Below are 26,137 nucleotides of genomic sequence, written 5' to 3'. Positions count from 1 at the left end.
ATGATAAAGACCGCTGATAATATAGGAATGTTTTCATCCACCACATATACACAAAGATAGCAAACAGTATCACAGAGTCATCTTTAAACTGGAAGAATTATAGAATAATATAATGAAAAGAGCTCTGAACTTAAACAGAAGACCTGGAGTTGAGTCTCAATTAGTTGCTTTATGATCTAAGGCAAGTCATCTTCCTTCTCTAAGCATGAGTGTCTTTATTTTAAAAATAAGTAAGGTCTATTCTGCAATATAAAAACTCTCATTCTGTGACATATCTAGAGATCTGTCATTCTCAAAAGTATTTTATCAGAGAAACTAGGAAACTATTCTTCATTCCTTGAGCCTTCTACCACACTCTTCATGAACTCAAGAAATGTTTAGTGAGCAGTAAAGGAATGTACTGGTAAATATTTAATAATCTGATTCTCATAAAAAATGCTTTCATATACATTAATAAGTTTAATCCATTTGATCAATGCTTTCTAAAGTCTAGACAGTCAATGAAACAATAAACCAAGATGTGATTTGTAGCTATGATTTCTTTAATAAATAAATTTAACGATGGAAAATTTAACAATGGTCTTTTCTGAGCTTGTCTTCCATTTTAGTGGCAAACAAAAAAAAGAGTCCCTGTTTTAAATAAATATACCCCTTTCAAATCAACTACATACTAATAGAATAATAAATCTATGTCTCCCTTCTCCTGAAAATAAACAAACTACCCTAAAGGCAATTGGTTAACTAGTTGCAAATCCAAGTGGCTACACTCACCACCTAGCAATTTCCAATAATTTATACTGGTTTTTTATAAGCTAAATATATATACATACATACATACATACATATATATATATATCATCAAGCAACAAAAATAAAAAATAAAAATCAGGGGAAGTTACATTGACTCACAAACACTGACTTCAAAACAAATAAGTAATGTTTAATATAAAGATTGATAAGGAAAATGTACACAATTCTTAAAGATTTGTACTGTCTTACAGTCTTATGTATCTTTGTGACAAGATTATAATAAGAATATATTATGAAAGTCTTAACTCAGTGGTTTGAATTTGCAGAGGTTCATATACTTTGTTCAAATTATATCCCCCCAATGGCAACCTTTAGTCCCAATTATTTAGGTAGAGGGTCTACTGGATTTTCTGTCTGCCATAGTCCCTTCACTTAAAAACATAATAACATGTGAATTGAAGAGACTTAGAGGAGAATTTCTTGACTGGTTTTGAGAATAATAGCAAAAGAGTGAGAAATTCTTAATCCTGCATAGATTTACAGAACATTAAACAATTTACATGAGCATACTATACAATCAGACCATTGGCAGGAGAATGATTGCAAATGACTGAAATTTTCTCCTGAACAAGCAGCAATGCACACATACAAAGAACATTGGTACCAAGGCTAGTTCCTGGCCTGAACTTCAGATTTTGCTTTGAACATGATTGATATAGTCTCAGTCTCAGAGCTTATTGTGGTTATAGAGAAGAGTTTAATATCCATTCAAGGTTTCTTATGTTCTTACACTGGAATTCTTAGATCTATGAAATGTTCCAAGGCTACTTCCCTAGACTCAAAGGGAAGAATGTGACAAAAGGAGGTCCAAAAGTTTGTTCAGGTCGATGTTACCCTATAACCTATTTCATGTACTGCCTGCCCTGCCACATTTAGAAATTTGGCAATTTAGAAAACAATTAATTCTTACTCTTACAAGAAATATTTTCCATCCTGATTAACCCATCATCATAGATTCAAAGATATACAGTATCATTAAAACTCAGGCAGTCAATGATTACAGGGACCTAAAACTGGAAGACATAAATAGCTGTGAGAACATTCAGTTGTTCTTTCAGGTAGGGGTCTAAACATTGTAGTCCATAAAACATTTGATGATGCTAGGTAATATTCCCTGCAGGCAGCTGATGTCATATTTCCATGCATGGCAAATTGCTGTTAGATAAACAAAAATCATTTTTACCAACACCAAAGTAAGAACACAGGTAACAAAGTGGACAAGTCTAGATCTACAAAAGATGTCATCTCACACAATTGAGTTTCATTGCTTACAGTTAAGGTAGAATACAATTATCTTTGAAGAGAATATGAATATCAGCACATTCACAATTGTAACTTATTAAATGGTACTCATTGGGGATAGCTAGGTGGTGCAGTAAATAGAGCAACTGACTCTGTAGTCAGAAGAATATAAATTCCAATATGGTCTCAGACACTTAATACTTACTTAGCCGTGTGACCTTGGACAAGTCACTTAACCCCATTGCCTTACAAAAATAAAAAATAAATGGTAATCATTAAATTATCTATATTTTGTGCCTATAAAATTCATACAAAATCTTTCTTAAAAATTCAAGCTAATTTTCCTCCCTAAGATTCTTAAATTACCTTTTGTTCTTAAGTAATATTCCATCTCTCTATCATAATATATTCTAGTATGAAGAACAAAAGTAAAACTCAGTACTCACAAAAAAGCCCAATGGTATTATAGTATTTTAGTTAGAAAATTTTGGGGTCACCCCAAGACTAGGAAGATTCTTGTTGAGATGAACAAAAATGGCCTTTTACTACAGAAGTTGTATAATCCACATGGTGCTTTTGGGCAGTGAAGAAATTAGCAGCAAAATCACTCTATTCTTCAATTTTTGGTATCATCCTTTAGAAGCACAAAAGTCCTCCAGGGGGATCTCTGAATCCCAAGTTGTAGACCTTGATCTTTACACATAGCAAAGTCTCTTCCATCAGGTTTTCAGAATCTCCCTGCTCGATGGATCAGAAGTAGAGATTTTTGACCTGAGAACAGAAGTTGTTAATATTCAAAATCACTAAAAAACTTAAGATCCACAAAGGAGCAAAAGTGGTGAACTAATTCATTATTTTTATCAATTTTTCATGATTGTATATTAGGTATAGGGGGTAGGTATGACAATTTTGGCATTGTGTAAATAGTTTATTATGGTTTTGTTATATTCTAAATATTTCAGGTTCTAATAGACTACATTGTTTTTCCAGGTACTTTCTTCTTATTAACAGGATATCAATATCTAATTATAAATGCAAAAATGAAGTTGATTTAGGGTCTGAATGAAATAAACTTTAGTCTTAATCTTTAAAACTAAGTTGAATTTTCTATAGTTTAGAGGACCTCTCAATTTACATGAAAATAAATGAGTATTTCTGATTTCAGTTATTTTCTCAGCTTAAAATTCATGAAGAACTTTTGTCCTCACAAAAAATTCTATCACTGACTTTCGTCATTTTCAAACAGAAATCAATCCAGGCAATAACAAACAAAACCGCTAAAACTTGAGCTGAAAAATTCATTAGGCTAAAAATTGTAAACTTTTCGAAACTAGAAGTTCTTGTACTTGACTCTTCTGTTGTCTGCTTTTAAATTTTTACTTTCTATGGACTGAATATAAATTAATAAGGGGATATTATATATTCATAAGATTCAATATTATCCAATCCTATTACTTGGTAGTGTTAACCCTATTAAATTTTCTTGGACTAAATATGAAATAACAAAAAGTTTATTTATCCATGAAATTTTGTTCTCCAGGACCTTAACCAAAACCTATAGGTGGATGGCATTATTCAACTGTCAATAAAGTTTTGGAGTCATATTTATATAGAAAAGATGAGACAAAAAAATAGTTGGTGGCTAAGCAATCAGGTTACACATTAGTACATAAAAGTGTCACTCATTTGACTTATGATTTCTCTGATCTGTCGACAAGGTCTGTTCTACTCTCAGAAAACTGATAAGAATTTAGTTAGAAGGAGGACGATTGTCTCCTATTCTGAGATAACCAGACCAGTCTCCAATTTCCTCACGGTGGTATTTAGATTGATTGAAACTTGCCATGAAACTTGCAAATGCAATCAGGGGAAATGGGCTGCTTTAAAAGACAGGCCTTCGGATATATAGCTGGAATGACATAGACCTTGAGGAGAGCAGAGGTTAATATTCAGACTTATAATTAGAGAAATATAGAATTAAGGACATTAAACTTAGACAGTATCTAGGTGGTATAGTGAATGTGTACCAGGTCTAAAATCAGGAAGATTATTCAAATCTAGTCTCAGACACTTATATGAACCAGGACAAGTTACTTACACATGATTTCTCCCATTTCCTAATCTGTAAGATGAACTGGAGAAGGAAATGGCAAGTCACTCCAGTATCTTTGCCAAAAAATAAAAACCAGACAAACAAATGAGGTCATAGAAAAGTCAGATATGGCTGAAATACCAATTGAACAAGAAAAATTCTCTTCTTTAATATAAGAATCATATTTTCAAATATCAAGATTTTCTATTTCATTCATTTTTATAATTACATTTTAATGTACTTTTGTGTATTGTATTCCTCTATTAAACTGCAATTTTCTTGAAGGCAAGAACTGTCTTTTTATTAATTGAATTCTCAACATTTAACACAGTGCCTGTTACATGGCAGGTGTTTTATGAATGTTTATTGGATTGATTAGATTGAATTTACATTTGGGAAGGCCAGGCCTAGACTAATTTAACTCTGAAGTTGTTCATTCTCCAATTTCAAAGTTATACTTTAAGTATTTTATACATAGCAGTCAAAACTTTAAAACAAAATTAAAAATTTCACTTATGAAGCATACATTAGTCATTTTAGGGAAAGAAAACTCAAATCTTATTTCTAAAATATGATGTAAGGGTTAATTAAATTGCTTGTAGTTTCTGGCAGTTAATCACATTAAATATAATTGCTTTAGAAAACAATAAAACATGAAAACTCTTTCCTTAACTGGGTTTCTTTTGAACTTGGGTTACATTGCAAATATCTCACTATCCACAGTAGATTCAGATACATTGTCAGGAAGAATTACATTCAAAAGATCTCACCTTATTTGTTATAGAGTCATAATTTAATTCTCTTAAAAAGAAACTGCAGTCTTTTTATTGTCCATTAACTTCAGAAGCAATCAAACAAAAAGTCTGAAAAAGCTGCCAGAGTTCTAAAGAGGTATAATATACTCCTGGGGACAAATAATTCAGACAAGCATTTCTGTAATCGAAACGTAGGAGCAGTATGGGTGCTTCACTAAGTATGTTAAATAGATTTTTCTCCTCAGAATTTCACTTAGAATCAGTCAGAATAGAAGAGAATATAAAAAATAGAAATAAAAGTTCTTACTAACCTGTTACAAAAAAATGGAGGGGAATCCAAATGTCGCAGGCAACTTTTCTTCACCTAATGTATGCTTTGGATTTCCCAGTCATTGCACCAAAACTGTAGTGGAAAAAAATTATGATAAATTTAGGGTAAAGATTAGGAAGATGTTCTATTTTTCTCAACTATAGCAAGAAGAGATTGGTTAACAGTTTTCTGTTAGCCAACTGGGTTTTCCTTACAAGCAATTTCTACTAATTAACACTAGTTTGTCTTATAAGCAATTGCAGATTTTTGTAAATGCATATGTGACTATATTTGGTTGTGAATTTATATTTTTATATATGTGAAACTATGTGTATTTGAATGTATGTGCATATATAATATCAAAACAATCATACTGGATCACAAACTAAGTTCATAGTAACCTGATAAATATTTCATATGTAATTCATTTCTTTAATCTTATAAAGGAGAATTGTGAAAGACTAAGGACTAAGTCTAAGTGGAAAACTATCTCATTAAATGAGTTTATAGAAGACAGTTCTAGTGAAGTTAAATCATCTTCAAAGTAATTAAGAACAAAAAGGTGAAGGGAGAGAAAGGAACAAGTTTTTATTAAACTCTTTTAGGGACCAGGGACTGTGCTAAGCACTTTACAAATATCTCTTTTAATGTTCACAACAACCCTGTGAGGTAGGTACAATTTTATGTAGAAGAGATCAAGACAGAGATAAAGTGACTTGCCTAAGATCATACAGCTAATAGAGGTCTCAGGCTAGATTTGAACTTACTTACTACAGATATAGCTCTTAATACACTGTTCCAGCTACTCTCACAGAAGAAGAAGAGATGAAAAACATGTTAAAATTTTTATAATAAAAATTTTCATTAATAAGGACAGAAGAGACAATGAATTTAGATTTTAATATTATAGGTCAAGATATACTTTGTTAGGCAGAGAAAATTGCACATACACACACAAAAATAGGAAAAATAACTAGAATAGAACACATGCACATACACATACATAAAGATGGGGCTCATAGATATAATTTTAATGGCATCAAGGAATTGAATCTCAAAATATTTGAAGAAGTGGAAGGTATAAAGGGGGTAAGGGATAGATCTTAGACCTTACATCTCATCCTTGCAGGGCTGGTGTCTCTTGCCCAATAAATCTAAGTTCTATCCTGTCTATAAGTTCATATCAGATATTATTGGATTTGTTCACATGTCTGAAGATGAAGGATTGCATGCATAGTAGAGAAACAATGACCAATCTACTTCAGCTACTTCATAGGCTTTTTCTATTTAAAAAAAAACATCTAGCAGACACTGTTTGATTGTCATATACATCTTCCCACTAAATATCACTTGTTTATTGTTCCTGTTTCCTCCATGGGAATTTCTGTCGCCTCCAGAGTTTCTTCATGGCTTCAATCACTTCCTTGTTTCTCAGGGTGTAGATGGCAGGATTGAGCATAGGGGTGACCATGGTGTACAGGACAGAGACTGCCTTGTCCATAGGGAAGGCCTGAAAGGGTCGGGCATAGATATAGATACAAGGAACGAAGATCAGGGTCACCACTGCAATGTGGGAGGCACAAGTAGACAATGCTTTACTCCTGCCCTCCCGAGAGTGGCTCCGAAGCATAATTAGAAGAGCTGTGTAGGATCCCAGTAGTACCAGGAAACACATCAGAGTGACCAGGCCATTGTTGGAGACCATTAGCAACTCCAGAGCAAAAGTGTCTGTGCAGGCCAGTTTAATCAGCTGGGGCACATCACAGTAGAAATTGTCTAATTTGTTGGGCCCACAAAATGGGAGTTGGACAGTCAGGGCAACTTGAACTATTGAGTGGATAAAGCCCCCCACCCAGGAACCTGCCATAAAGAGCCCACAAACTCCCTGATTCATAATGAGTGGGTAGCGCAGGGGCTGGGAGATGGCCACATAGCGGTCATATGCCATGACTGTAAGTAGAAAGATTTTGATGCCTCCAACAAAGTGGAAAAAAAAGAGCTGTGTGAGGCAACCCCCAAAGGAAATTGTTGGGTTTCCAGAGAGTAGGTCAGCCAACATCCGAGGGGAAGTGATAGAAGAGTAGCAGAAGTCAAGAAAGGAGAGATTGGCCAGGAGAAAGTACATGGTTGTGTGCAGGTGGGGGTCAGAGGACACGATGGCCACAATGAATAGGTTCCCCATGACTGTCAAAAAGTACACAGTGAGAAACACCATAAAGAAGAAAATCCGGAGTTCCCATGCCTGGGAAAGACCCAAGAGTAGAAATCCTGTCACCTAAGTATGATTGACTGGATTCATCTGCCTGAAATAGCTCTGGAGGTGAACCTGTTGGAGAAATGTGCAAAACTGTCAGTGATGCTGACTCTAAGGGTCTTGCTAAGCATTAATATTAGCAATGATGCCATCTCTACTAATAGTTGACTGTCAAACTCATTGTTCTGTGGGCGGGGGAGCTGGTTTCTCTTCACACCAAGAGGGCTTGGATATAAACTGTTTACTGCTATGACTAAAAGAGAATTTGAGTTCTCTATGAAAATACTCACTTTTCCCAGAATGAAATGGATTCAGAGTACATCCCCAAAAAGAACTGAGCAAAAAGTACTTGGGAAGAGAAACCACCAAGATGAGTAAAACAGATTCTGGAAAATTATAGTGAGTTTAGTGGATGGAGTCTATGACTGACTTCATGTTGAGAAATCAAAAATGCTATTAAACAAGCTGAGAGATCTAAAAGAGGCCACATCAATAGAAATAAACAAAAAGAAACTTCTGGAGAGAGATTAAAGAATGTTTATGATGATATAAAGTGAGTACAAACCCAAGGTTAAGGACACGAGGAAGTTGATATGAAACTGTCCCATGGACCCACAGCAATAATACTACACCAAAACTTCCAGGACTTTATAACCTGATGATATTTTTTTTGTCAAGTTTTTGTATTCCAAATTAAAGGGGAAGGAGCTCTCAATGTGGGAGGAGTTCCTTTTGGCAAATAATAAGTGATTAATATACACTCTCTGCTGTCTCTCTGCCATCTCTCTCCTCTTACATGCCTTGTAAAAAATGTTTTAAGTTCAAATATCTTTGGAGCTTTGTTTGCTTGCTGAAAGGTAATGAAATATTCCCAAAAGGTAAACTAAAATAAAGTTAAAGTCTAACATTCCCAAAGAAAATTCTAAGTGAAAACATATGCAAAGAACAATTATTTATTAACAATTAATTATTAAGAATTATACAAAGCTCAGTTAAATTTGAGGTTACAAAAGTTAGTAACTTAGTTCTAAGACTGAATTGAAAAAATACATAACTGGAATAATTTTCACTTGTTCTGTGCTGTTCTGAACACATGAACAAATCAAGTACAATCAAAACATCAGGGACATCAAATTCATTCCTGTTGATGCATAGAGAGCATGGGCATGATTATAAAGGTTTTACATAAGGAATAATCAATTTTCTATGACCATGACATAATAAGAACACTTGGATTTCATACATACATGGCCAAACACTGTTTCAGGGAACTTTAATTCAGGTGGCTAAGCATGGTCTGTATAGGGCAAAGGCAGGCTTTAGATAACAATTTAGGAGGCAGCAAACCCTCTTATAGAGCTTGCAACAATTCCTCACTGGTTTCTCCAAGTCACTGAGCTTACTCACCACTCAATTTTGGGGGTAATAAATTCTAGAATATCTCTTCAAGATCAAATAGAAACTGTTTCCTCCTCTTTCTTTGACAGAGATTCTAGTTTAAACTACACCACTCTCCTTTTCCTGGCCTTAGTAAGATGATGGAGTTAAACTAGGCTAGGAGTTCCTAACTCAGTGTCTATGAAATTCACTTGCTTAGATATTTTGATTATTACATTTCAATACAACTGGTTTATTTTATAATCCTACACACTTTTTATGAATTAAAAAGCACTCTGGGTAATTCGTTGGTTTCAAAAGATTGCTTAAGGGGTTCATGGCACTAAAAAAAGGTCAGGAACCCCTAGATTTGGTTATTTTTGAACTGTTGCCTAATTTCCAGGGTTTTTTTTTTTAATGATGAACCAAGATAACATAGGGAAGCACGATGGGAAAAGTACTGCCTCTGGAGTCAGAGGATGTAGGTCCAAAACCATCTCTAACATTTATTACTTTTGTGAACTTGGGCAAGTCACTTAATTTCCTTAGAACTCAGTTGTTGTTGTTGTTTCAATTTAAAAAGACATTGAACTAGAAAGATTGGAAACTCCTTTCAACTCTTTATTTTATTTTATTTTTGTAAGGCAATGGGGTTACATGACTTGCCCAAGATCATGCAGCTAGATAACTATTAAGTGCCTAAGGCTGGATTTGAACTGAAGTCCTCTTGTCTCCAGTGTCTGTGCTCTATCCACTGCATCACCCAGTTGCCTCCTTTTTAATTGTTTTATTTTATTTTATTCTTTCCAGCTCTTAATTGATAATTCTATGATCCTATGATCTCTGTCCTGCTAACTGGTTGAGTAAATTGAATATCTAACCCAGCAGCAGCAAAAAAATCATGACAGCCTAGGCCACCCAAGTATGTGGAAGTGGACAGAAATGGAACAATAGCTCAAGTCCAAGAAACAGATTGACTAAGAGGAAGTTAAAGGTTGTGTTAAGGCAGTGGTCAGAGCTCCCAAGGGTCACAAATACTACTGTTCATTCTACTCCCCTCCCAACATTGAAAAAAGATTCAGGATAGGAGGCAGGAACTCCCACAATCTCTCCCCAGAACACTTCGAATACCTTCAGATAATGACTCTAACCAAATTCTAAAGTGACAGAACCCACAAAAAGATTGAGTGAAACAATTTTCCAGGCAAAAACAACCTGAAAAATCTTCAGGAAAGGGTTAGAAAGGGCCACAGCACAGCAGAGAGACAGTCCACAGGGCACCTGGGCCTCTGGGGCTGCCCAGGTCCATGGAAGCAGTGGCAGTTTCCAGACCTCGCAAGGCCAGGGATTGTCAAGGACAATTGGGAAGCTCAGCAAAAAATCTCTGCCACCAGAGAGAGCCAGGGCCCAGTCCAATGTAAGCCTCAGCATAGCCCTGGCCTCTAGAAACAGGAGCAGGTCTGGGGAGCCATCAAGCAGGGAACAGTCAGTAGCTACTTCCAGAGTGCTCAGCCCAGTGATGGTAAGGGGGAGGGGAGACTGCAGAGGTCTCTCTTCATCTCTGAGACAGGACTGTGGCTTTGCCCATACTCAGATCCAAGTTGAAGTCTGGGCTCCAGTCTTAGAAAAAAAAGTTTTACTGCCATAGTAGAGCAGGGCAGAGGGGAGTGCTTGTGGTTATCTATAGACCATAGCACAGGTCAGGAGAGCAGGAGATCCTATGGAGGATCAGAAGATAACAAAGTCAAAGCTTCTGTATTCAAAGGCTCCAAGAAAAATATGCATTGGTCTCAGGCTATGGAAGAGTTAAAAAAAGATTTTGAAAATCAAGTAAAGCGGGTAGAGGAAAAACTGGGAAGAGAAATGGGAGTGACATAGGAAAAACATGAAAACCAAGTCAGCAGTTTGGGTCAAAGAGAAAAAGAAGTCCAAAATGAGAAGACTGTCTTAAAAAAGGGGAATTGATCAGATAGAAAAGGAGATACAAAAGCTCTCTGAAGAAAATAATTCCATAAAATTTAGAATGAAACTAAGGGAATCTGATGACTTTGTGAGAAATCAAGAAATAATAGAATACAACCAAAAGTATGAAAAACTGTGGAAAAATTGTGAACTGTCTCACTGGAAAAACAACTGACCAGAAAAACAGATCCAGGAGAGAGGATTTGAAATTATTGACTATCTGAAAATCATGAACAAAAAAAAAAGCCTAAATTTCACTTGTAATCCAGGAATTGAAAGAATCCACTAATTACCTCCTGAAAGAAATTCTAAAATAAAAACTCTCATGAGTATTATAGCCAAATTTCAGAACTACCAAGTTAAGGATAAAATATTACAAACAGCCAGAAAGAAATAATTCAAATATCATGGAGCTACAATCAGGATAACACAAGATTTAACAGCTTCTACATCAAGGGCTCATAGGTCTTGTAATATGTTATTCCAGAAGGCAAAAGAATTTAGATTGCCACCAAGAATCAACTACTCAGCAAAACTGAATATATTCTTTCATGGAAAAATGATGGATATTAAATGACAGAAGGAACTTTCAAACTTTCCTCATAAAAAGATCAAAGCTGAACAGAAAGTTTGATCTTCAAGTACAGGACTCTAGGTGAAACATAGAGAGAGTAGACAGGATGTACAAATTATGAGAGGGATTTAATGATGCTGAGCTGTTTATATTTCTGCATGGGAAGATAATACTAATAACTCAGGAGGGAGCCAAATGAAAGTATAATACATTAAAAATATAGAGTTAATGGGCAAAAAAGAAATGTACTGGGAGATAGGGAAAGGAGAGGTAGAATGGGACAAGCTATTTCTCATAAAAGAGATAAGATAAATCTTTTGCAATGGAGTGGAAGGTGGGGGAGATGAGGGGGGAGTGGGTGAGTCTTTACTCTCATTGGAAGTGGCTCAGAGAGGAGATAGCAAATTCACTCAATTGCGTATAGAAAACTATCTTACTCAAGGAAAATAGGAGAAGGAAAGGAGGGATGTAGGTGATAGAAGAGAGGGAAGATCATGAGAGAGGTAAACAAATACAACACACTTTTGAGGAGGGACAGGTTAAAGGAGAGAGAGAATAGAATAAATGGGGGTGGGGGATTTTGGTTTAAAGGGAAATACAGCTAGTAATAGGAACTGTGGGAAAAAATATTGAAGCACTTTCTCTGATGGACTTCTGATAATGTCATCCACCACAAAGAAAGAGATGATGATGTCTAAGTACAGACCAAAGCACACTCATTTATTTTTCTCCATTTTATTTTTCTCGAGGTTTCTCTTTCTTTGGTGGGGGGGAGGATTATGTTTACTTTTACAACCTGACTATTGTAATAATGTGTTTCATGAACACCCATTTTTAAACTACATCAAGTAACTGACTTGTTCAATGGTGGGGGGAAGTGGGGGGGAGGAAGGGAGAGAATTTGGAACTCAAAGTTTTGGAAGTAAAAATTGAGACTTGCTTTTGCATGTAGTTGGGGTAAAATTTTAAAACTAAAAAACTGATGAAAAATGAAATCTGTCAGAATCTATTTTAGAGATAAATGAATACAACTGATTTTCTTATAAAAAAGAAAAAGATTCTGCTATCTTAAAGACTGGTTAATTGATCAATTGTAGGGGTCTAAAGAAAAAAAAGAAGGAAGGAGGAAGGAAAGACAAATGAAATCTCTTAAATCAGTAACAGTTCTTTGATTTAAATAATAGTTTTGATGAAGATAAATTGAGAATAGATCCATTATTTGTTAATCAAACATTATGTCAAATACAGCAATTTCTTACCTCCGTACCTTTGCTTATGCAATTCCCTTCACATGGAAAGCTCTATCCATTCACTTTTTTTTAGTTTTTTTTGCAAGGCAATAGGGTTAAGTGGCTTGCCCAAGGCCACACAGCTAGATAATTATTAAGTGTCTGAGGCTGGATTTGAACCCAGGTACTCCTGACTCCAAGGCTCTATCCACTGTGTCACCTAGCCGCCCCTCCATTCACTTTCTAATGTAAAAATCCTCTCAATATTTTGAGATTAAACCTGAATGACAATGACTACAAATAGCTTTCCCTTAATCAGTAAAATAATTCCTTGCAGAGAACTTTGTTTTAACTTTTATAAAAGATATCACATTTGCTTTGTATAATAATTTTTTGAACTTATTTTTTTATTCTTGCCACCAACTTAGAAGTTTCTCAAAAGCAGAGACCATGGGGCTGGGAGAACAACAAAGAAGCTTTTGCCATGGTCTAGTCAAAAGATAATGAGATCAAAATTGTAGTAATGACTGCATGAATGGAAATAAAGGAATATATGAAGAGGTTGTGGAGATGGAGTCAACAAAGTTTTGCAAATAATTTAATATCATAATAATATTTAGATTAAGGGCATTTATATTAAGGGTAACTGGGTGGCACAGTGGATAGAGGACAAGGTCTGGAGTCAGAAGACATGAATTCAAATCCAATCTCAGACACTTATAAGCTGTGTGATTCAGGTCAAGTCAACTCACCCTATTTGCCTCATTTTCCTCATCTGCAAAATGAACTGGAGAAGAAAGTGGCAACCACTCCAGTATCTCTGCCATGAACTGGAGAAGGATGTGGCAAATGTGCTCAGTATATTTTCAAGAAAAAACCCAAATGGGGTCATGAATAGTTGGAAACAACAAAAATGACTGAACAACAACAAATTTCTATAATATTATGTCATAACATTTTACAATTATTTCATTTCATCCTCATTACAGGATTTGTTGTTACAATTGTTATTTCATTTGATCCTCATCCTATTATCATCTCCATTTTACAGATAAAGAAACTTAGGCAAATAGAGTTTCAATGACTTTTCCAGGGTCACACAGCTAGCAAGCATATGGAGTTTGTATTTGAACTCAGATTTTCCTGAATTCAGACTCAGCACTCTTTTTATTCACTGCTCCCCTTAGCTGCCTCTAATGCCAAGGGGTCTAGAGTCAAAAGTGGAGAATAACTCTGAATACATGAACCTGGATATCTGAAAGGATGAAGAAGCCTTTAACAGAATGGACATTCAGAAGAAAGTTGTATTTAATAGAAAAGATAATGAATTTTTTGGAGATATTGATTTTTAAATGCCTACAGATATCCAATTTGAAATGTTCAATGGGCAACTGTTGATGCAGTTTAAAAAAAAAGACAAACACAAGCTAAAGATATCTGTGTAAAGATGATCACTGAAACCATAAGAACTGATTAGATCATAGAGAGAAGAGAGAAAAAAAGAGAATGACCACAGTTGGGTCTTAGCAAATTTTGTTAAAATTGACTAGGGGAATGACTTATGCCTTAAAAACAAAAGAAGAGAGGCAGCTAGGTAGCACAGTGGATAGAGCACGGGCCCTGGAGTCAGGAGTATCTGAGTTCAAATCCAGCCTCAGACATTTAATAATTACCTAGCTATGTGGCTTTGGGGAAGACACTTAACCCCATTTGCCTTACAAAAACCTAAAGGAAAAAAAAAAAGAAAAACAACAAATCTATGCCTGTAATTTATTATTATAGTAAGTTCTGAAGAAAAAATTCACTCTACCATTGCAGATTAATTAGCAACTATTCTACAACTGCAGTCTTAGAAAATTTCTGAGGTTACTGAGAGATTTGGAGATTTATCTCTGATGTCAGTATGTGTCAAGATAGGACTTGAAGCTATGTCTTTCTTCCTCATTTACTTATCCATTATACCATGCTGCTTCTTGGACATCTATTTCAAGAAATGGTATAATTATTTCATTAATTAATAATTCAACTCAATTCAACAAAATTCCAATAAATCACTATTACAGGAAACTGTGTGAGGTGCCAAGACACAAATATGAAAAATAATCTATCAACAAACTTGCATCTATTAAATACTAGTTATGTACCAAGCACTATGCCAGACACTAGAAGTAAAAATGAAACAAACAAAAAACAAAACAACAAACAAGCAAAAAATACAGTGCTTTTTGTCCCAAGAAGCTCATCATCTGTCCAAAATGAGTTTTAAAAATAGCTTTTAAAAGTATTTTAAAATCAAATGAAAGAAATTGAGGGGAAAATAGGAAAAAAGTAAATCAATGCAAGAAAATTGGGGGGGAATCAACTAATTGGAAAAAGAGATTCAAAAATTAACAGAATAAAATAATTCCATGAAAATCAGAACTGGACTAGAGGAAGTTAATGATATCATATTATATCAAGAAATAAAAAAAACAAAATCAAAAGAATGAAAAGAGAGGAAAGAACATAGAACATCTCATTAGAAAAGCAACTGATCTGGAGAATCAATGAGATTAAGGAAAGACAATATAAAAATTGTTTTATGAAAGTTATTATAGAAATAAAGAGTCTAGCCATTCTAGATATTTCAAGATATCATTAAGGGAAATTGCCCTGAAGTTTTAGAACTAGAGTATAAAATAGAAATTGAAAAAAAAAAATTGAACAATCATCGGTTGAAAACTATTCCAAGATGAAAACTCATTATAGATGTTTAAAGCTCCCAGATGAAGAAGCAAATACAAGCAACTAGAAGAGGAAAGAATAATTTAAATACTATGGAGCTTCAGTCAGGATAGCACATGATTTATAATTCATAATATAAAGAACAAAAGAGCTGGAAGTACGGCCAAGAATAACTTACCCAGAAAAGTTAAGCATAATCCTGCATGGGGGAAAAAAAAAGACTTTCAGGTATATGTGAAGAAAAGTCCAGAACTAAATGTAAAATTTGACCTAAGAAAAAGAAATCCTTTTCCAAAATATTTCCATTATCACCAAGATTATTTAATATTGTATTAGAAATGCTAGCAAAAGGAATAAGAGAAGAAAAAGAAATTGAAGGAATAAAAACGAGCAATGAGTTTATAAATCTGGCTCTTTTCACAAATGGAATAATGATATACTTGGAAAATCCTAGAGATTCATCTAAAAAGTTAGTTGAAACAATAATTTTAGTAGAGTAGAGTATAAAACAAACCCACATAAATCATCAGTAGTTCTATGTATTACCAATAAAGCCCAGTTAAAAGAGATATTAAGAAATACTCCATTTTAAATAACTGTAGAATGTAAAAAATTCCTGGGAGTATGCCCACCAAGATTAACCCAGAAACTACAAGAACATAATTGTAATACTTTTTATACAAAAAAAAATCAGATTTAAATAATTGGGTAAATATCAATTATTCATGGGAGGGCAGAGTCAATGGAAATTACAATTCCAGCTAATCTACTTATTCAATGCCTTCTCACTTAAGTTACCAAAAAAAAAAAGTGTTTTATTGAGCTAGTAAAAATAATAGTAAAATTTATTTGGAAGATCAAATGGTAGAGAATATCAAAGGATTTAATGAGGAAAAAATATAAAAGAGTATCAGATCTTATATAAATTATACAACAGTAATTATCAAAAACTATTTGTTACAGGATAAGGAATAGAAAGGTGGATATTAGAAAAGTCACCTTATGTTTGAAAAATGAAAGCTTTGGAGGTAAGAATACACTATTTGGTGAAAAGAAAAAAATTGTTGGGAAAACTGGGAAAGCAGTTTGATAAGAAATTGGGAATAAATTAATATCTCACACTGTTTACCGTTATAATGTCAAAATGAATACATGATCTTGCTCTAAAGTGAGATATTAGAAAATTAGAATGTGGAACATATTACCTATCAGATTCATAGACAGAAGAATTTGTGAATAAACAGAGAACATTGTGTGACACAAAATGAATAATTTTTAATTCATTAAATTAAAAAGGTTTTATATACATAAAACCAATATAACCAAGATTAAAAGGAAGGTAGAAGAATGGATTGGGGAGAAATAGATTTATGGAGAATTTCTCAAATAAAGATCTCATATCTAAAATATATAGAGAACTCAAATTCATAAGAACACAAATCATTCCGCAGTTGATAAAAGGTTGAACAGGCAGATATTTAATGAAGAAATCAAACTAAATATAGTCTTGAAAAACAAATGTTCTAAATCATTATTGATTAGACAAATGTAAATTAAAACAACTTTGAGTTATTAACTCACATCAATCAGATTGACTAAAATTATAGAATGGGAAAATGACATGTTGAAAGATATGTGGAAAAATTGAGACATATACAGCTGGGGAATGAGCTTCTGTAGAGCAATTTGGAATTAAACCCAGAGAGTTATAAACCCATGTATGCTTTTTGATCCAATAGTACCACTCTTAGATCTGTTTCTCAAGGTGATCAGGAAAAAAAGAAAAAGAATCTATATATTCCAAAATAAATATAGTAACTCTCCTTGTTGGTGGCAAAAAAATGGAAATTGCATAGTTACTAATCAATTGAGTAATGGCCAAACAAGTGAGTATGATTGTGATAGAATAGTACTGTGCTGTGAGAAATAATGAGATACTTGATTTTAGAAAAATATGGAAAGTCTTGCAAGAAATAATGAAAAGACAAATGGGCAAATGAAGAAAAAATTTTATATAGTAACAGTAATACTGTTTTAAGAACAATTTTGAACAAAAAAGTCCTTTTGACTATTATAAATAACCAAATAAACTGTAAAGGACATATAAAAACACTATCTGCATCCAGAGAAAAAATATATAGACGTATGCATAGAATTTTACATATGAATGTGTAAATATATATATATGTATATTATTTACAGTTTCATTGCAATCATCTTATTATTTTACTGTTATAGAAATAGTTTTTATTCCACAAATTAAAATTTAAACATTTAAAAAGAAAGGGAGTTGTTTGATTTTAGAAAATCATGGAAAAACTTATATGAAATAATGAAAAGTGAAATAAAGAGAAAGAACATTGTAAAAGCAATATTGTTTGAAGGCAAACTGTGAATGATTAAGTTATTTTGAATATTACAAAAATGCAAATCTACTACAGAGGACCTATGAAGGAAAATGCTATCTACCTACAGAGAAAGAAGTGAGAAATTGTGTGTGATTTTACATACATGTGCAAGGAAGTGTGTGTGTGTGCATGTGTCTGTGTGTGTATACACATATCTGTGTCAATGGTGACCTTCACTAGTGTGGGGAGGGAGAGAGGAAGTCAAATCGAACTTAAAATGTAATAAAAAAATAAACAAAATTTAGAAGTAGAAGCTTGTAATCTAACCAGGGAAAATAACATGGCATATCTATAGGTAAAATATATGTCTATAGCTTTATCTATGCATACACACACACAAAAAAAGTGGGAAAGGGAGAGAAGTAGCAGAAACTGGAGATGGGAAGATGTCAGGAAAGCTTCAGGTAATGAGTTTAGTTGTAAAGGAAATTCAGAATTCTAAGAGCCAAAGAAGAGGAGGTATATTAAAGAAATGGGAGAACCAAATATACACATATGCACACACACACACACACACACACACACACACACACACACACACACAATACACATGCAGAATTTCTGGAAGTTGGAGACAGAAAAAAAAAGGAATATAGGGTATAAGGATCACTAAGAAGGCCAGTCAGGCTAAACCATAGGATCCATAAAGAGGAAAATGTGCAAATAAAATTGGAAAGGGAGATTGGAACCAGGTGATGAAGGGTTGTAACTACCAAACAGAACAATTAATATTTGACCCAAGACTATCCCCAAAAAGCAACTAGACTTAATAAGTAGGAGAGTGACATAGAGCTCAACTTTAGGAAAATCACTTTTGATTTGAGTAGGGAAAGAGTTAAGGCAGGAAGACAAATGAAAAGACTATTGCTACAGTCCAGGTCACCTGACCTTAGTGAGGTTATATTCTAAGAGGTTACATTCTAAATAGGTACGATACAACATTGAATGTGATGAGTAGTGGAAATATCTAGATAAATTGCTCTAGAAAAATCTGAAGATCATGAGATCAGCCGGAGGGGAATCAGTGAGGATTGAAGTAGGAGACATAGCCAAACTTGATCTCAAAGAAAGAGAATTGCAATGGATAGAGACATGAAGGAAACATATTAAGGGCAAGATTTGCTTATGTTTTCATTTTTTTTCTTTAAAAGGTAATTTTAATCAGTGAGAAAGTAAGGCAAAACCAAGTTGAATCACAGTTTGTCCCTTTTCCCAAATTAAGGGGAATTATCCCGCAAATTTATCCTGTGTTTTAGATTAAGTAAAAGGCTGATAAGCTGGTTTGCTCCCTTATATGTTAAACAGTGATCCCCTGCTAACCAAAACCCCAAAACATCTATTTATCCAGAGAATTACCCTGACCCCAGTCAGCTAGCTGCCTCCCAAAGTTTGGTGCTTTTCTAAGTCATAGACCCAGTCCTTCTGAAGAACTCTGAATGAATCATGGAAGCCTACTTTTCCCTACCCTATATTCCTTTTTTCCAGCTATTTGGTTCCACAAAGGAACTACAGGTCAGGTAGTCTTAGAGAAAAAAGAGCAATGACAAACCATATTTATAAAATGACTTATAATCCTCAAAATATTTTACTGGATTTAACTGGATCCCTAAGATAAATTGTATTTTTTATGTTCCCTATTGCATATGGAAATTGAAGCAGAGAGAAATTTAAAAACCTAATAATTACCCCTAATAGAGTAGAGCCTGAATTCCCAATGGTATCACCCAAATCCACATCCAGAGTTCAAACTGAGCTGTAGAGCTGGAGGAGGTCTCTGAGGCCAACTTGGGCCCCTCCCTTAATTGAACAAAAGCCTCCTGGACAACATAAGAAGTGGTCAGCCAGCCTTTGCTTGAAGACCTCTAGGACATGAGAGCTCATTACTTCCCAAGGCAGCCCAATCACATAACTTGAATGATTGGGAGCAGTTTTTGGTTTCCAAGTTTAAATCTGCCTCCTCACAGTTTCTACCTCTGCCTAATTCTGCCCTCTAGAATGAAATAGAGCAGTGTCTAATGATTCTTTTAGGTGACAACTGTTCAAATATTTGAGAGAACTTTGTATCTACTCCTCCCTTTCCCCTTGGCATTCTCTTCTTTAGGCTAAATATTCCCAACACTCCCCAAAAGAGTCCTTAGGTGACATGAGAGCAAGGCTCTTGACTTTCATTCATGGTAGCCCTTTCTCTGAATTCTCTCCAGCTTATCAATGTCTTTGCTAAAATATGGCAACCAGAAGTAAATGTGATCTTCTAGGTTTGGTCAGAATGGGGCAGAATATAGCAATGTTGATCAGAGTGCTATTTATTGGGCTCTTTTAATGCAACTCAGGATGGCAGTAGGCAATGAAGCTGGTCTCCCAGCTGTTCTACAAATAAGATATTCCATCCCTGGCTCTGGGCATTTTCTCTGGTTGTCCATCATGCTGGATACTCCCTCTCCTTAACTATATCCACTGTCTTCCCTGGCTTCCTTTAAGTTCCAACTAAAATCCCATTTCTTACAAGAAGTCTTCCCAAGTCTTTCAGTTCTAGTACTTTCCCTCTCAAAATTATTTCCTATTTATAATACATATGGCTTATTTGTTCAAATTTGTTTGCTTGTTTCCATTATTAAACTGTGAACCCCTTGAGAACAAGAACTGCCTTTTGCCTTAATACAGTGCCAGTGCAGTTGGCACTTAATAAATGTTTATTGATTAGTTGATCAATTGATTTTCACTGTCACAACACATTATTGACTCATATTGATTCCACAAAAAATTCAAGATCTTTTGCAAACAAGTTCATATTTTCATTTTTTCCAATCCAAATCAATTCAATAAAATTTTATTTAATACATACCATATGCCAGGTTGGTATTCAGGATACAAAGAATTGTCTTTGTACTCAAGAAGTTTACATTCTAACTTTTGTCTATTGTCTCACTTTGGATGGAGTTAGCTTCACCCAGGCTAAGTTTGCAATCTCATCTTAAACTTTCTAATCACCTAAACCTACATAAAAAATAGTCCCTTATTGGTTATGTTAAAGACCCTCAGGCTGCATGGGGATATGTCCCCTTCCAATCTATCTTGAAGGAATTTAGAAGAAAAGCAGGCAAGCTACATTTCTTAAGTTGATATTTTTACATTCCAATTTGTAATTTTTTAAAGACTAGACATATGTTTTACAATGGTTAATTTGTTCTGATTAAAAAAGGTTTTCTTGGTATTCATGGGAAAAGTGACTTTGCAACCAATTATTCCATAATTCTATATATTTTAAAGGGGAAAATTCACCAGTTACACCTTATTCCTAGAAATTTTTTCCCTTAACATAGCCCAATATCACTTATGATTTTTGCCTATCATACATAAAGGTAATTTATATCAAGCTCTAGATACATTCAAATCCTAAAATCATTTTTAGATAAACTAGTAATTATATATACCTCTCAGATTCTGTACTTGTAAAATCAATTTTTGAACCAAAATATGAGATTTAACCTTTATCCCTATTAAAAATCTTCTCATTAAATTCAGTCAAGTCTTATTCTGTCAAAATCTCTTTGAATCTTGACACTTTCATGCAGATGAGTTAACTATTCTTCTTGGTTTGGGGTCAGTCATTTGCAAATTTGTTTTGCATTTCATTTTTTTCTTAAAGCAAATTATTAATAGAAATATTAAATAGCATAGGATCAAACTTAGATTTCCTAAGAACTCTACTATACAACAACTTCTAATCTAACAGTGAATCATTGATAATTACTTTTTGGGGTTTAATCAGTCATCAATTGTAAATATATCTAATTTTATTGCTATCTAGCTTATAGTTTGCCTTCTTTTCCAAAATAATAGCATTTTAAATAGTTTACTACAATTTTGCAAACTTCATATTAAACATTCTCCTCATCTACCAGTTTAATTTCTCAGAAAAACTATAGTATTTACTTAGAAAGACTTTTTCTTAATAAAAAGATCCTGACTTTTTGAGATCATCATTTTATTTTCTAGATGCTCTTTAATCAAATTTTTAGTAATTCATTCTAGAATATTAATAGGAATGGAAGTCAATTGCATTTGCCCATATCTTCTTTTCCCATTTTTGAAAAATTGGAGATATGCCTTTCTCCAATCTGTAATACTTCTCCTATGCTCCATTTCTTTTATCTTACATCATTCCCAGATCCATGACCTCTGCTGCTTTTATTTTCAACTATAGCTCTATTATACTTACCTCTTACTCCTTCACTGACCTGTTGCTCTTTTCCTCTTTCCTTCTTTTCTCTTTACACTAACATTTCCAGCATAGGGCTACTTTTTTCCCAAAGTTATTGTAAGTAAGTATCTGCCAATTTATCTTTAAAATAAAACTATATCTACATCATAAAAAGCTCACATTTTTATAACTATCTAGGTACAAATCTCCTTTAACTAATTAGTTCCTCAGGTCTTCCTAATATTCCTGTGAAGTAGCTAGTATAAATATTATCCCCTATTGAATGACAGAATCAGGATTAAAATTCAAATTTTCTGACTTCTAATCTAATATAATCCCCATAAGACTATAATATTCTCTGTACATGATAAACTGAAATTAATTTAACTAGATGTGGGTATCTTAAGATATTTAGTCAAGTAATTGAGATATTTAGACAAGGGATTTTTCCTCATTTGGCAACTTTAGTACAATAGAAAGAACACTAGGTCTGGAGTAAAAAGTCCATAATTTAAATCCTACTCCTTACTTCCTGTGTTAACCTCTGCAAGTCAATTAATCTTTCTTGTGCCTAGCACAATGTCTGGAATTATATATGCTTAATAAATATTAAATGAGTAATGGATTCTAGGTCAAGGTTTCCTTACCTAAAAAATGAGGGGACTAGATTAGTTGAAGTTTTCAAGGTCTACATCTGCCATCCTATGCTCAGTCAGAAAGATTTCCTGATGGAAACAGACATTAGGTTCCATAAATGGGTTCTATGAAAAAAAAGCACCACCATCACCAATTACTACCTAAGAAAATTATTAATGTTCTGGCCCAGATTGGTAGAAGGAAAGCTGTTGTTGATGGTTCTTTGTTGTCAAAGGAGACCATGACATCAGGGAGATAATACTATGAAATGCAGGAGAACTGGCTTTGACTGAGGTGGGTACCTCCAGAGATATCTCGGTCCAGTGCTGGAGATGACCCTGGATGTGAAACAATCAGGATTAAATGACTTGTCCAAGGTCACATAGCTAGTGTCAAGTGTCTGAGGTTAGATTTGAACTCAGAACCTCCTGACTCCAGGGCCAGTTCTCTATTCTGGTAGATAGTAAATATGATATTATCTCAATTAGCATTTCCGTTTCCTTCTTTTCTTTCTTTCTGGCCCATTTATAATGATTCTATAGTTCCAGACTCTTTTCTTGGCTCAAAATCACTCCCAAAATCTCAGAAAACTTGTCTGATCTAAACTACACCTGAAGGAATATCTCCATCCCACCCCCAACCCCCAACATCTCCAACAAGGGATTATCTAGATTCCAAATGAAGTCATCAACTGAACACCAGAATACCAGAGAAAGTCTTTCCACTTTTGAACAAAACTAATTGCTAAGAAATTTTTCCCAAATGGAACCAAGAAGTGCTTCTTCACAACTTGCATTTCTTACTCCAAATTCTGCCCTCTTGACCTGTTATATTTTTCTCTTATTCTTCTATTGACCCAGTATTGCTCCTTTTCTCCTTCCTTCCTTTCTTCTCCAGAGCCAAGTAGAACAAGTTTCTTGCATGTGACAGTCCACCAAATATTTAAAGACATTATTATGATACACACACACACACACACACACACACACACACACACACACACACACCTTCACCACCACCATCATTATAGATTGTCATCTCCTTGTCTTGTTGTTCAGTCATTTCAGTCATGTTCAACTTTTCATGACTCCATTTGGGGTTTTCTTGGCAAGGATACTAGAGTGGGGTTGCCATTTCCTTCTTCAGTTCATTTTACAGATGAGGAGACTGAGACAAACAGTTAATGACTTGCCCAAAATCATACACACAGAGTATGAGACCAGATTTGAAATCACAAAGATAAGTTTTCCTGACCCCAAATCAACACACTACCCCCTATATCATGATCCCCTTGCTATGTATCCTTAATTATTTCAGCAAAGCTTCAAAAGGAAAGAGTTTAAGTGCCTCACCATTCAAGTTGTCCTTCTCTGGATCACTCCAGCATACAAATAATTTTCCTAAAAGGTGGCACCTAAAACTCAACACAATAGCCCATTGATGGTCCAAGTAGGGCAGCATACAACAGAACTAGCAGTTCACCTCCTTCCTGACACTCTGCTTCCTATAACAAGGCAGAATTTGATTAACTTTTCACAACATTGATTTCTAAGGCATTTCACCTTCTCTCCTCCCCTCTATAATTCTCTTCCCTTCTCTTTTCTCATCTCTCACTTCCTCTATGTTACATAATTGGAAAAGAATGGGGAGGACATTCCAAGCAAAGAAAGAATTCCCCAGTTTTATCTCTGCCATCATCCTTCCCACCTGCCACTCCCAGTGCTTCTGGGAATGGGCAAGTAAGAAAAAACATGCCTAAGGTCAGGTCATAGTGTTCTTATTGCTGATGAAGCCTATGAAGACTTTCCAGCTAGGCTAAGGGAGCCAGGGCTCAGAGGAACCAGCATTGGCTTTTACTTGCCAAGCCCTGGCTTCAAAAGTCAATTCTGAATCTGTTTTCCTTGAATTGTTGGGCAAATTACAACATTCTTTACATTTGTTTCCTTATCTATAAAAGGAAGGGGTTGGCCCTGATGAAATGTAAGGCCTCTTCTAGCTCTAGATGCTTCAAGTATCTTAATATACTTTATATGAGGGAAGGAGAACAAGAAAGAGAGGGAGAACTATTTTTTATGGCCATAAAACTCAATTCCACATATTAGATACATTAGGATAGTACACAAAGATGAAGAAGACTTAGTCCCTTTAATCAATTCCAAGGAAAAGTGGAAAGAGAATTCTTGTTTCGAAATAATTTTTACCTCCATCTTGCTCCACCATCAGACACTTCATTCATTCCCATATATAAGACTAGACCTTGGCAAAATGCTGATTGGATGAAGTTTCTCTGATGCATTTTCTCCTCTATCTTAGTCCTTTCCAATGTTTCCTTCACTTATTTTTTTTACCTTAATGGCAACTTCTCTCTCCCCTTCTTCCAACCCAACTTCTAGTAACTTACCATCTCTCCTATCTTCCCTAATTCACTTCTAAACATTTTCAAAATTGTAATAAACTCGCCCACACTGCTGTGCAAAGGACTGTGAATGATTTAATTTGTTATATCCTGCCTTGGAGAATTTGCCTTTCAAAACTAGATATATTAGAAAAAGCTAAGGACTTGAAACCAGAAGACCTGAGTTTGAGCTTCTGTCCTATCTAACTTTGTGATATTAGTCAAGTCACTTCTAAATGAGGGAGTTAGACAAATATCAGACTCCTTTTGGTTCCCATCTTCTCTAAAAGTAGGAAGGCTTATGTATACAGCATCCAAATGAAGGCTACCTGTGAGCTTTTCTAATTGCTAATCTTTGCTGTCTATAGATCAAGTTCCATTGTACCCATGTTACAGTGGAGGAACTGAGTCTCAGAGAAACTCTGCCCAGGTAAGCTAGTATATATTTTAAGCAAGACATCACAGTACAATGGAAAATGGACTTGATGTCAAAGAACCAGGGTTTCACTATTTACTAACAATGTGATATCCAGCAAATCATTTAACCTTTCTGGACCTCATTCTTCATCTATAAAATGAGAAGGGGTGGGTCAGATGATCTAAATCAGAGAGTCCTAAATATATGAGCCTGTGCTAAATTTTTTTTTCACTATACATGTAAGTATGCGGGATTCAAAGGTTATTCCAAAGTCATATCCCCCTCCCCTCAGCCCCTCTCTCCCACAGCAACTCATCTCAAGAAATTTCAGGAATCACCGAGAAACCATATAGGGGGAAAACTAGAAGGATGTGGGGGGGAGGAAGGTTCCTAGGACTCTATGAATAGAATTATTTAGGTAGTCATATGCTCTATCACCACACTTATGACAGAAACTGATCCCCTTTCCCTATCCTTTTCTCATCCAGGTTTACCCAGCAATGCTAATTTACATACTATTAATTCCCTAAAGGTATCTGGGGACCTCTCATTACTAGACAGTAAGCATATTTAAATGGCATCAAATGGAAGAAAAACTGTGGCAAACTATTCAAAAGCATATTCTTTTAAAAATCATATTTTAAATTTTATTATGCTGAACATCACATACCTAAACTTGTATCAGTACAGTATATTTCTGCTCACTTTGCAGATGTCTAATGTAGTTAACTCTCTTTGTTCCTTTATTTT

General features: G+C 34.6%; 1 protein-coding gene and 1 long non-coding RNA gene across 2 annotated transcripts; both read right to left on the bottom strand.

Annotated features, from left to right (window-relative positions):
* Nucleotides 1–1,050: 1,050 nt before the first annotated feature.
* Nucleotides 1,051–24,139, bottom strand: LOC141522284 (uncharacterized). Its single transcript, XR_012478181.1, has 3 exons — nt 23,927–24,139; nt 5,211–5,302; nt 1,051–2,823 (listed from the first exon to the last, which is right to left on the bottom strand). It is a non-coding gene; the product is annotated as an uncharacterized LOC141522284 (long non-coding RNA).
* LOC141522280 (olfactory receptor 4D5-like) lies at nt 6,564–7,508 on the bottom strand. Its single transcript, XM_074235598.1, is given in 1 exon segment — nt 6,564–7,508. A coding segment is annotated over 1 exon segment (945 nt).
* Nucleotides 24,140–26,137: the final 1,998 nt, after the last annotated feature.

This window comes from Macrotis lagotis, chromosome 1 (genome assembly GCF_037893015.1).
Source record: "Macrotis lagotis isolate mMagLag1 chromosome 1, bilby.v1.9.chrom.fasta, whole genome shotgun sequence".
NCBI lineage: Eukaryota > Metazoa > Chordata > Mammalia > Peramelemorphia > Peramelidae > Macrotis > Macrotis lagotis.
Note: the sequence above shows the minus strand (reverse complement) of the source record. Positions and strands in the feature narration are given on the sequence as shown.